General features: G+C 42.7%; 1 protein-coding gene across 2 annotated transcripts in view; it reads right to left on the bottom strand.

Moving 5' to 3' along the window:
* The window catches only part of cica (capicua transcriptional repressor a), a 47760-nt gene that overhangs the window by 16598 nt on the left and 18251 nt on the right, over positions 1–12911 (bottom strand). For both annotated transcript variants that reach the window (XM_056424575.1, XM_056424656.1), the window contains exons 5-11: positions 7760–7913; positions 4675–4774; positions 4396–4578; positions 4150–4279; positions 2545–2714; positions 1183–1315; positions 828–910 (exon numbers count right to left, since the gene is read on the bottom strand). In XM_056424575.1, the coding sequence (XP_056280550.1) occupies positions 828–910; positions 1183–1315; positions 2545–2714; positions 4150–4279; positions 4396–4578; positions 4675–4774; positions 7760–7913 (953 nt within the window). The remainder of the gene's footprint in view (positions 1–827; positions 911–1182; positions 1316–2544; positions 2715–4149; positions 4280–4395; positions 4579–4674; positions 4775–7759; positions 7914–12911) is intronic.

The following is a 12911-nucleotide window of genomic DNA, read 5'->3' as shown; positions in this document are numbered from 1 at the left end:
CCAACTTGTGGAGGTGCTTCAGGAAGCGTGGGGTGACATTTCAACAGATTACCTCAACAAATTAACAGCTAGAATGCCAAAGGTCTGCAATGCTGGAATTGCTGCAAAAGGAGCATTCTTTGACGAAAGCAATGTTTGAAGAAAAAAATTAATCCTTCAAATACAAATCATTATTTCTAACCTTGTCAATGTCTTAACTATATTTTCTATACATTTTGCAACTCATTTGATAAATAAAAGTGTGAGTTTTCATGGAAAACACGAAATTGTCTGGGTGATCCCAAACTTTTGAACGGTAGTGTATATATGGGCGGGGTTAAGCTGAATATACAGCACATATATATATATATATTTATCTTTATAAATATATACATATATTTATATAAATATATATATTTATATTTATAAATGTATGCATATATTTATAAATATATATGGGCGGGGTTAAGCTGAATATAAGGCATATATATATATTTATTTATATTTATAAATATATACATATATATATATATATAAGGGCGGGGGTAAGCTGGATATACAGTGTATATATATATTTATATTTATTTATAAATATATACATATATTTATATATATATATATATGGGCGGAGGTAAACTGAATATACAGCATATATATATAAGTATATATATGCAACTCTTTTTATCCATGGTTAACTTTTCATTACTGAACTCTTGTGTATAGTCGGCTACAGACTATAACTGGCTGCATTTACATTTGAATTTACATTTTAATCTAAAGTGTTCATCAATGTACATCGTCCCTCTGGAACTCGAAACACTGTGGAAAGCAGTCGACCGCCGCTCTACCTGTCCGTCCGGCTCATCCTCGTCGCTGTCCGTCACTCTCTCTTTACACTTGAGGTCAATGGAGCCTTCGGGACAGGAGTCCTCTGAGGGGCGGGGCATAGATATGAGCCGTTAGCGTGGACACATCAAAACAGGGGACTCAACACACAATATACTTTCAACTGCTCCCCCAATTCAATCGGGGCCTTCAAACCAACAGCATCAGCACCACAGAGCCAAAGATGTGCTGTTGTTATCCTACCTAGCAACTAACAGTCTCACAAAATGGCACAGGGGCTCTTGTTGTGTTTGGCTAAACATTATCTTTTTTTAAAACACACTATGACTTGTGACACTACAGTCGACCACCACTCACCCATGACGTCGTCGTCCCCCTCTTCCTCGCAGATGACCATGCGCTCCTCGTCGCTGGTCACGTCCTCGCTGAGCCTGCCCCGGTACAGGGCCGGAGGCGGAGCCTGACGGCGGAACAAGCCCACCCCGTCATCCTGGCAGGGAGGGGAAAACAGATCGGATTCAGCATCTTTCTGATGGTCATGTGACTTGTTGGTGAGATTGAGTTTCCTCACTGGGAATCATCTAAGAGGAAAAGCACGTTGTCACCCTTTGAATATATTTGTTTTACGAGAGATTGTTTATGATTGACTGACAACGTTGGTGAAGTGTTGCGTGGTTGTTTTCATTTAGTTTCCTTATTTATAATTATTTTCCCGGTTAAACAATTTATTTATTTATTTTCCTTATGAATGGTTAATTTGTAATTTATTTTTAATAATATTTTATTTATTTATTATTATGCATTTGAAGGTTGTATTTCTGTAAAAATACCTAAATAAAATATCAAGTATAAAAAAATAAAGAAAAAAAGAATAAGCACATTGTAATCACCAAACTACAGAGCAGGGCGCCGTGACATTTACATCAATTTGGACACTTCTAACTGAACTATTGTTTTCTTCCAGAGGCGAGCAGCACTTCCAAAGCACCCAGCCACGCCCAGAACAGGCACCGCACTCGTAAACTCCCAAAACTACTACAAAAGTACTTCAGACAGAAGTGATACCCGCTGCTATGGAAGCATGGACATCGAGTGAAAGCCTTTAAAACTAAAGAGTTCACAAGTGTGTCTTTCCCTGTGTGAGAAGAAGAGCGGCAAACACCGCGGTGCCTTCAAAGGCGCTGAGAAAAAAGGAGATGGGGAAACCTTTGAAGTCGGGGGGCTGAGCCCCCCCCCCCTCCCCCGGACTCAAGAACCCAGAGTCCATTTGAACCGGGTGTCTACTCTTTTCTTAACGGCGTGCTTTCAGTCAGTTCGACTGAAAAGCAGCGTGAAGGACACACGTCTGAGTCTATAAATACACACACACACACACACACACACACACACACACACACACACACACACACACACACACACACACACACACACACACACACACACACACACACACACACACACACACACACACACACACACACACACACACACACACACACACACACACACACACACACACACAGAAAGAATGACTTCAGTCTGCTTTCAGTCGCCTCGTTTCTGATTCGATTTGGCTTCGTCTTTTGATTTAATTTGGTCTCGGATGTAATGAATCAGGCTCTGGATGCTGATTGGACGGTGAAGTCACATGATTAGAATTCTCTTTGAGATTAAATCCTCCGCTTCACATTTTCAAATCTCTCCCGGGTCTGTGCCTACCTTCTCCTGGTCCCTCTGCTCCAGGGTGTGCACGGCACTCTGGGAAAAGGCCCGGGGGCGCGTGTGCTGCCCCGCAAACAGCCCCCCCGCCCGGCGCTCCGGGCCCCCCGGCCAGCACAAGCCGCCTCCCCCCTTCCCCCCCTCCGGCACCTGAGACTCCGGATGGGGATCTGAAGAAGAGAGAGAGGGAGAGAGAGAGAGAGAGAGGAGTGTGATCCTAGGTGAACTCTCACAGTGAGCCGTGTGGATCGACATCTGGACGTGTTCCATCAGAAGTTTCATTTAGTCAGACTCAGTGAGGCTGGATGTGTTTGAAGGTCTTAAACACACACCTACACACACACACACACACACACACATACACACACACACTCTCTCACACTCACACACACCTACACACACACACACTCTCTCTCACACACTCTCTCTCACACACTCACACACACTCTCTCACACTCACACACACCTCCACACACACACACACACATATATACACACTCTCTCACACTCACACACACACACACTTTCTCTCTCACACTCTCATTCTCACACAGACACACACACACTCTCTCTCATACGCACACACACTCTCTTTCTCAGACACACACACACACTCCCTCTCTCACAAACACTCTCTCTCTCACACTCTCACACACACAGACCTACACCTACACATACACACATACAGGACTGTCTCAGAAAATTAGAATATTGTGATGAAGTTCTTTATTTTCTGTAATGCAATTAAAAAAACAAAAATGTCATGCATTCTGGATTCATTACAAATCAACTGAAATATTGCAAGCCTTTTATTCTTTTAATATTGCTGATTATGGCTTACAGCTTAAGAAAACTCAAATATCCTATCTCTAAATATTAGAATATCATGAAAAAGTATACTAGTAGGGTATTAAACAAATCACTTGAATTGTCTAATTAACTCGAAACACCTGCAAGGGTTTCCTGAGCCTTGACAAACACTCAGCTGTTATAAATCTTTTTTTTACTTGGTCTGAGGAAATATTAAAATTTTATGAGATAGGATTTTAGAGTTTTCTTAAGCTGTAAGCCATAATCAGCAATATTAAAAGAATAAAAGGCTTGCAATATTTCAGTTGATTTGTAATGAATCCAGAATGCATGACATTTTTGTTTTTTTAATTGCATTACAGAAAATAAAGAACTTTATCACAATATTCTAATTTTCTGAGACAGTCCTGTACATACGCAAACACACACACTTTCTCTCTCACTCTCTCACACACACATACACACTCTTTCTCACACACACACACACACCCACACACGTACGCACACACACTCTCTTTCTCTCTCACACACTCACACACACACATACGCACACACACAATCTCTCTCACACACACTCTCTTTCTCAGACACACACACACACACACACTCCCTCTCACAAACACTCTCTCTCACACTCTCACACACACACACACACACACATACATACGCAAACACACACACTTTCTCTCACACTCTCTCTCTCACAAACACACACCCACACACGTACGCACACACCTACACACACACACACACTCTCACACACTCTCTCTTTCTCAGACACACACACACACACACCGACGCTCTCGGACATGCTCCTCTCCCGTGACTCCTTCGTTGGTAACCCTCGGCCCTCCGACAGCGACTTCCTGCGGTCCTTGTTACACCACTTCCAGTCCGGGTGGGCTTTGAAGTGGGCCTCTTTCACCTGGAGGAGGAGCAGGAGGAGGAGGAGCAGGAGGAGGAGGAGGAGCAGGAGACAAGACACGCTGTTATTGCTGTTCTCTGGTGTCCCAGCTGAAGAGCCTCGCGGCCCCCTCTCACCTGGAAGGCCAGGTCGTGGTACTGCTGCTTCTCGTTGGGCCCCAGCGCGTACCACCACTCCCCCAGGATCTTGCTGACTGTGCGGTTGTCCTGGTTGGGGTGGCGCTGGTGCACCAGGGCCCGGTGGCGTTTGCTGAAGATCATGAACGCGTTCATCGGTCGCCGGATGTGGTCCTTCTCCCTCTGGTGGAGGTCGCGGAGGGGAACACAGATCTCAGGGTCATGGGGGGAACGTACCGGCCTCCGTCTGGTGAGCGTCCGTCTGCGCGGAGCACTGACCTTCCTGTCCCGGTCCTTGGGCAAGGCGCTGAGGGACTGCGTGCGTCTCTTCAAGGAGCCGGCGGAGGGCGCCGCGTCGTTGGCCACGCCCGGCGAGAACCTGCAGAGCAAAAGAGTGACGCACCGATGAGTCGGGGGGGGGGGGTAAATGATCAGGCTGAAAGGTCGTGGAGGATTAAGAGGAAACATGCAACACACACTAGTCATCTTTTATGAGGATACTGTGGCTCCAGGTGAGGGAGCTGCTCTTTATTTGATCAGTTGTAATGTACATTACGTAGCACCAGTATGAGGTCAAAGGTCAGGGATGTCGTATGTACAGATCGTTCTTGACCTGCTACGTGTTCATTAAACCTGCAGCACGCAGCCCAGAGATCACGGCAGCCAATCAGAACACTTCCCCCCTTTTCCTCGGTTTATATTGGTGATGACACTTGCAGAGACACACACACTAGACACACTCACATACACACACACACTAGACACACTCACATACACACTAGACACACTCACATACACACACTAGACACACTCACATACACACACACACTAGACACACTCACATACACACACACACTAGACACACTCACATACACACACACACTAGACACACTCACATACACACACACACTAGACACACACACACACACACACACACACACTAGACACACTCACGTACACACACACACACACTAGACACTAATGGTGTGTGTGGTACACTACACACAGTAGTCACACTCACACACTAGACACACACACACGCACACATACTAGACACACACACTCACATACACACACACACACTAGACACTACTGGTGTGTGTCACACACTCACACACACACACACACACTAGACACTAATGGTGTGCTGTGTATCGGTCTGACACACACACACACACAATAGACACTAATGGTGTGTGTGGTACGCTGTGTATCGGTGTGACACACACACACACACTAGACACTAATGGTGTGTGTGGTATGCTGTGTATCAGTGTGTCACACTCACACACACACTAGACACTACTGGTGTGTGTGGTACGCTGTGTATCAGTGTGACACACACACACGCACACACATAAAATAGACACTAATGGTGTGTGTGGTACAGGTATCAGTGTGACACACACACACACACACACAATAGACACTAATGGTGTGTGTGGTACGCTGTGTATCGGTGTGACACACACACACACACACAATAGACACTAATGGTGTGTGTGGTACGCTGTGTATCGGTGTGACACACACACACACACACACAATAGACACTAATGGTGTGTGTGGTACGCTGTGTATCGGTGTGACACACACACACACACACACACAATAGACACTAATGGTGTGTGTGGTACACTGTGTATCAGTGTGACACACACACACACACACAATAGACACTAATGGTGTGTGTGGTACGCTGTGTATCGGTGTGACACACACACACACACACACAATAGACACTAATGGTGTGTGTGGTACACTGTGTATCAGTGTGACACACACACACACACAATAGACACTAATGGTGTGTGTGGTACACTGTGTATCAGTGTGACACACACACATACACAATAGACACTAATGGTGTGTGTGGTACGCTGTGCATCGATGTGACACACACACACACACACACACACAATAGACACTAATGGTGTGTGTGGTACGCTGTGTATCAGTGTGACACACACACACACACAATAGACACTAATGGTGTGTGTGGTACGCTGTGTATCGGTGTGACACACACACACACACAATAGACACTAATGGTGTGTGTGGTACGCTGTGTATCGGTGTGACACACACACACACACACACACAATAGACACTAATGGTGTGTGTGGTACGCTGTGCATCGATGTGTCACACTCACACCGATGCAGCTGGTAGGAAAGCTGTTTGTTGTTGTTTGTTTCTGTTGACGTGTTCTGCGCGTCATCCGGAGCGTCGGGGACTCTCTGATCTCCAGCTGGTCTCGAGTCACAGAGGAAACACGATGTCTGAAGTGGTCGCTTAAAATTACTCTTTAAAGGTCAGATGTTTTTCTTCTTCTTCTCTCTCCATATTTATAGCTGCAACGAAGAACTTTTATATGTGCGTGGATTCTGCTGGACAAAAGCGCCGTTGTTGTTTTGAGATTGGCTTCGGAGAACGTCTCTGTGTCCCACCGGAGGTCTCACTCTGTTTCATAAGTGAAATTTCATCTCTGTAACTTTGAGCTACGGTGAGTTTAGCTGCCGGGTTCAACGTGGATAAATACACATCATTATTATGTAAAAGGACATGAAGACTTTGTGATAGAATAACTTTGTACATATTATGTTAATAATGCAAATTAAACTGATCTTCCACTTCAGTGAGTTATTCAGTTTATATGTGAATAAAACGTTGATTTAAATCCACGCACAAGACCTACAAGATCTACGGTGTTCCTTGTGATTATGAAGTCTTGGGTTTCTAATTTTTTTTTTTTTTAAAGGCACGCACGCTTACACACACACGCACACACACACACACACACTCTCACACTCTCTTTCACACACGCACACACACACACACACACACACACACCTACACATACACACTCACTTTCTCACACTCTCTTTCTCACACAGACACACACACACAAACACATTCACACACTATTTTTCTCACACACACACCTACTCACACACATGCCTACACACACACACACACGTACGCAAACACACACACACACTCTCTCTCACACTCTCCCACATACACACACATACACCCCCCACACACACACCTATACTTACACACACACACACACACACTCTCTCTCTCTCTCACACACACTCTCTTTCTTACAGCACAACTCTACACCTATTTCTATTTAATCTTTTTTCTTCTTGTGCTTCCTCCTCTTCTCTTGATTCTTTTCTCTTATTGCTGGACCCCGCTGAGCCCGTCACTCTTCTTGTATTCTACCAGGTTTACTAAATAAATTTACTTTCATGTGGCCCACAAAAAAAGAGACGTAGCCGAAAACATCTCAGAACAGCGAGCGCCACGATTAACATGAATAGAGGTGGATGACATCGTCCCCCTTTGTACTTACAGGTCGTCTGTATCGCTCTCCGTCTCGCTGTCAGCCCCGCCCCTGTCTGTAGGAGGATTGTCATTGGTTGACGTAGGGCATGGCGTCGACCCCCGCTCCAGGTCAGGGGGGGCGGTCCGTCCGTCGCTCACCAGGGCCGCGCTGCAACGGGGCTCTGGAGCGTAAAGGATATTTAAAAAGGTAGTGAAGCGGGTTCATGACGGTGAGACTGAGCCGACATGCAGCTTCATGGTGTTCAGCTCTGACTACACCTGTGTGGTAGTCAGTGGATTTCTTCTCGCTAATTAGCGAGATGGCTCACTTTTACTACGTTTTGACTGGCCTCCGCTCACGAGGCCGTTATAACGCGTCCGAGAATTTGTTCGCGCCATTTAGTTAAGATGGAAAAATGCTTATGAGACCGTATTCTGTGTGCTTATTTGTTTAAAAACAAATCCGCCCCCAAAATAAAGTTGGTTTTATCTTTTATGCTCACGCATCCTAAAAAAGAGAAATGAGCGGGATGCCATGAAGTATTTAATTTCCCACAGAGTAAGCTGTTTTTTTAAACTGATGAGTCAATTGACCAACTCATTTAGGTTATTAAACAACATGAGGGGAACGCTCTGGTGCTATTCTCTGGAATGTTCCGGTTTGCTGCTTTTCATTCTCATGCGTGTTCATAAACTGAAGAGGCTTTATTTGACCTTCACGTCCCCGACCTCAGCAGGGCGCTGAGGGACTGCGTGGCCTCTCACATGTATGTTGAACTGAAGATATTTGTGTTGTCAGACTGGTGATGCGACCTTGGTCTCTGAGAAACTGGACACTGTTTGTATTATCTGCTGACGGAACATTATGGGGTCAGATCAGGGCGACATCTGATTGGCTACAGAGGTCGATGTTGAAAAAAACGCATTTGAGGATCGAGCCACGGCAGGGGAGTCTCAAAAACCCACAAACAAATGTGAAGCGATCCACAAACAAATGTGTAGAGATCCACAAACAAATGTGAAGCGATCCACAAACAAATGTGAAGTCATACACAAACAAATATGAAGTGATCCACAAACAAATGTGAAGTCATACACAAACAAATATGAAGTGATCCACAAACAAATGTGTAGTGATCCACAAACAAATGTGAAGCGATCCACAAACAAATGTGAAGCGATCCACAAACAAATGTGAAGCGATCCACAAACAAATGTGTAGAGATCCACAAACAAATGTGAAGTGATCCACAAACAAATGTGAAGTGATCCACAAACATGTGTAGAGATCCACAAACAAATGTGAAGCAATCCACAAACAAATGTGTAGAGATCCACAAACAAATGTGAAGCGATCCACAAACAAATGTGAAGCGATCCACAAACAAATGTGAAGCGATCCACAAACAAATGTGAAGTGATCCACAAACAAATGTGAAGCGATCCACAAACAAATATGAAGTGATACACAAACAAATGTGAAGCGATCCACAAACAAATGTGACGCGATCCACAAACAAATGTGAAACGATCCACAAACAAATGTGAAGCGATCCACAAACAAATGTGAAGCGATCCACAAACAAATGTGAAGTGATACACAAACAAATGTGAAGCGATCCACAAACAAATGTGAAGTGATACACAAACAAATGTGACGCGATCCACAAACAAATGTGAAGTCATACACAAACAAATATGAAGTGATCCACAAACAAATGTGTAGTGATCCACAAACAAATGTGAAGCGATCCACAAACAAATGTGAAGCGATCCACAAACAAATGTGAAGCGATCCACAAACAAATGTGAAGTGATCCACAAACATGTGTAGAGATCCACAAACAAATGTGAAGCAATCCACAAACAAATGTGTAGAGATCCACAAACAAATGTGAAGTGATCCACAAACAAATGTGTAGAGATCCACAAACAAATGTGAAGTGATCCACAAACAAATGTGAAGCGATGCACAAACAAATGTGAAGTGATCCACAAACAAATGTGAAGCGATCCACAAACAAATGTGAAGCGATCCACAAACAAATGTGTAGAGATCCACAAACAAATGTGAAGCGATCCACAAACAAATGTGAAGCGATCCACAAACAAATGTGAAGTGATCCACAAACAAATATGAAGTGATCCACAAACAAATGTGAAGTCATACACAAACAAATATGAAGTGATCCACAAACAAATGTGAAGTCATACACAAACAAATATGAAGTGATCCACAAACAAATGTGAAGCGATCCACAAACAAATGTGAAGCGATCCACAAACAAATGTGTAGAGATCCACAAACAAATGTGAAGTGATCCACAAACAAATGTGTAGAGATCCACAAACAAATGTGAAGCGATCCACAAACAAATGTGAAGCGATCCACAAACAAATGTGAAGCGATCCACAAACAAATGTGTAGAGATCCACAAACAAATGTGAAGCGATCCACAAACAAATGTGAAGTGATCCACAAACAAATGTGAAGTCATACACAAACAAATATGAAGTGATCCACAAACAAATGTGAAGCGATCCACAAATAAATGTGTAGAGATCCACAAACAAATGTGAAGTGATCCACAAACAAATGTGAAGTGATCCACAAACATGTGTAGAGATCCACAAACAAATGTGAAGCGATCCACAAACAAATGTGAAGCGATCCACAAACAAATGTGAAGTGATCCACAAACAAATGTGTAGAGATCCACAAACAAATGTGAAGTGATCCACAAACAAATGTGAAGCGATGCACAAACAAATGTGAAGTGATCCACAAACAAATGTGAAGTGATCCACAAACAAATGTGAAGCGATCCACAAACAAATGTGAAGTGATACACAAACAAATGTGAAGCGATCCACAAACAAATGTGAAGTGATACACAAACAAATGTGTAGAGATCCACAAACAAATGTGAAGTGATCCACAAACAAATGTGAAGCGATGCACAAACAAATGTGAAGTGATCCACAAACAAATGTGAAGCGATCCACAAACAAATGTGAAGCGATCCACAAACAAATGTGAAGCGATCCACAAACAAATGTGAAGCGATCCACAAACAAATGTGAAGCGATCCACAAACAAATGTGAAGTGATCCACAAACAAATATGAAGTGATCCACAAACAAATGTGAAGTCATACACAAACAAATATGAAGTGATCCACAAGCAAATGTGAAGCGATCCACAAACAAATGTGAAGCGATCCACAAACAAATGTGTAGAGATCCACAAACAAATGTGAAGTGATCCACAAACAAATGTGTAGAGATCCACAAACAAATGTGAAGCGATCCACAAACAAATGTGAAGCGATCCACAAACAAATGTGAAGCGATCCACAAACAAATGTGTAGAGATCCACAAACAAATGTGAAGCGATCCACAAACAAATGTGAAGCGATCCACAAACAAATGTGAAGCGATCCACAAACAAATGTGAAGTGATCCACAAACAAATATGAAGTGATACACAAACAAATATGAAGTGATCCACAAACAAATGTGAAGTCATACACAAACAAATATGAAGTGATCCACAAACAAATGTGAAGTCATACACAAACAAATATGAAGTGATCCACAAACAAATGTGAAGCGATCCACAAACAAATGTGTAGAGATCCACAAACAAATGTGAAGTGATCCACAAACAAATGTGAAGTGATCCACAAACATGTGTAGAGATCCACAAACAAATGTGAAGCGATCCACAAACAAATGTGAAGCGATCCACAAACAAATGTGAAGTGATCCACAAACAAATGTGTAGAGATCCACAAACAAATGTGAAGTGATCCACAAACAAATGTGAAGCGATGCACAAACAAATGTGAAGTGATCCACAAACAAATGTGAAGCGATCCACAAACAAATGTGAAGCGATCCACAAACAAATGTGAAGTGATCCACAAACAAATGTGAAGCGATCCACAAACAAATGTGAAGTGATACACAAACAAATGTGAAGCGATCCACAAACAAATGTGAAGTGATACACAAACAAATGTGACGCGATCCACAAACAAATGTGAAACGATCCACAAACAAATGTGAAGCGATCCACAAACAAATGTGAAGCGATACACAAACAAATGTGAAGCGATCCACAAACAAATGTGAAGCGATCCACAAACAAATGTGAAGTGATACACAAACAAATGTGAAGCGATCCACAAACAAATGTGAAGTGATCCACAAACAAACGGTAATGTGTGCATTGGAATGTATCTGTGAATCGTTCTGCGTGCATTTGTGAATCTACTATATTTGTGAATCTGTTTGCATTTACAATTATTGAGACTGATCTGACCTCATAGAACATAGACTAGCACGATTAATGAAAGGAAAAGGAAGATGACCTAAAGACCAACAATAAGGCCTTTAATGAAGCTCTGTGGAGGATCACTGACCGTCCCCACCACTCACAGACTATATTTGAGCTCTCCAGTCAATAAATAGTGTTCTGACTTAATTTACTGAGTTTGCTCTCTTTATTGTCCAAGAAGGACACCTGCTGGTGTATTTTGGTATCGCACCTTAAGTGCCTTTGTTTTGTCCCGCCAGCTAAATCCAGTTCTAACGTGTTCAAAGAGCTGTATGGATCAAGCAGTTTCTAGCGGTCAGATCCTTGGAGTAAATACGTCCGTATGTGTTCTATGTTATTATTGTTTGAGACATAAGATGTTAACAGTTACAAAATACCTCTGTGATAATTCTAAAGAAAACGAATTATCATAATTTTACGTTTGGTTTTGAACCTATGCTGGCATGACTAGCTTGCTAACTAGCTCGTGTTTGCTAACTATGTAGCTTGTGGTTATTGTCAGATATGTTGAGCATTTTGCTTGTTTACAAGACACATGTTTAACGATATAGTCATGAGACATATGTGATATGTTGTCTTTCTGTTTATTTTATAGTTTTACCTGAAAAAAGAGAGAAAAGAAGAGCAACAGAGTTATCTAAAGAATGAACATCTGAAAGTAAAGTTCATCAACAAAACATTCTGGAGCGTCATTCCTTCTGCACTCTTTGGTTAGCTATCTGTCTGTGCCTTGTAAGGATGCACACAATTGCAAGGACAGAATAAACAAATGTGAAGCGATCCACAAACAAATGTGAAGTGATACACAAACAAATGTGAAGCGAGCCACAAACAAAT

Source organism: Pseudoliparis swirei, chromosome 1 (genome assembly GCF_029220125.1).
Source record: "Pseudoliparis swirei isolate HS2019 ecotype Mariana Trench chromosome 1, NWPU_hadal_v1, whole genome shotgun sequence".
In the NCBI taxonomy this organism is placed as follows: domain Eukaryota; kingdom Metazoa; phylum Chordata; class Actinopteri; order Perciformes; family Liparidae; genus Pseudoliparis; species Pseudoliparis swirei.
This window is presented reverse-complemented; position numbering and strand designations above follow the sequence as displayed.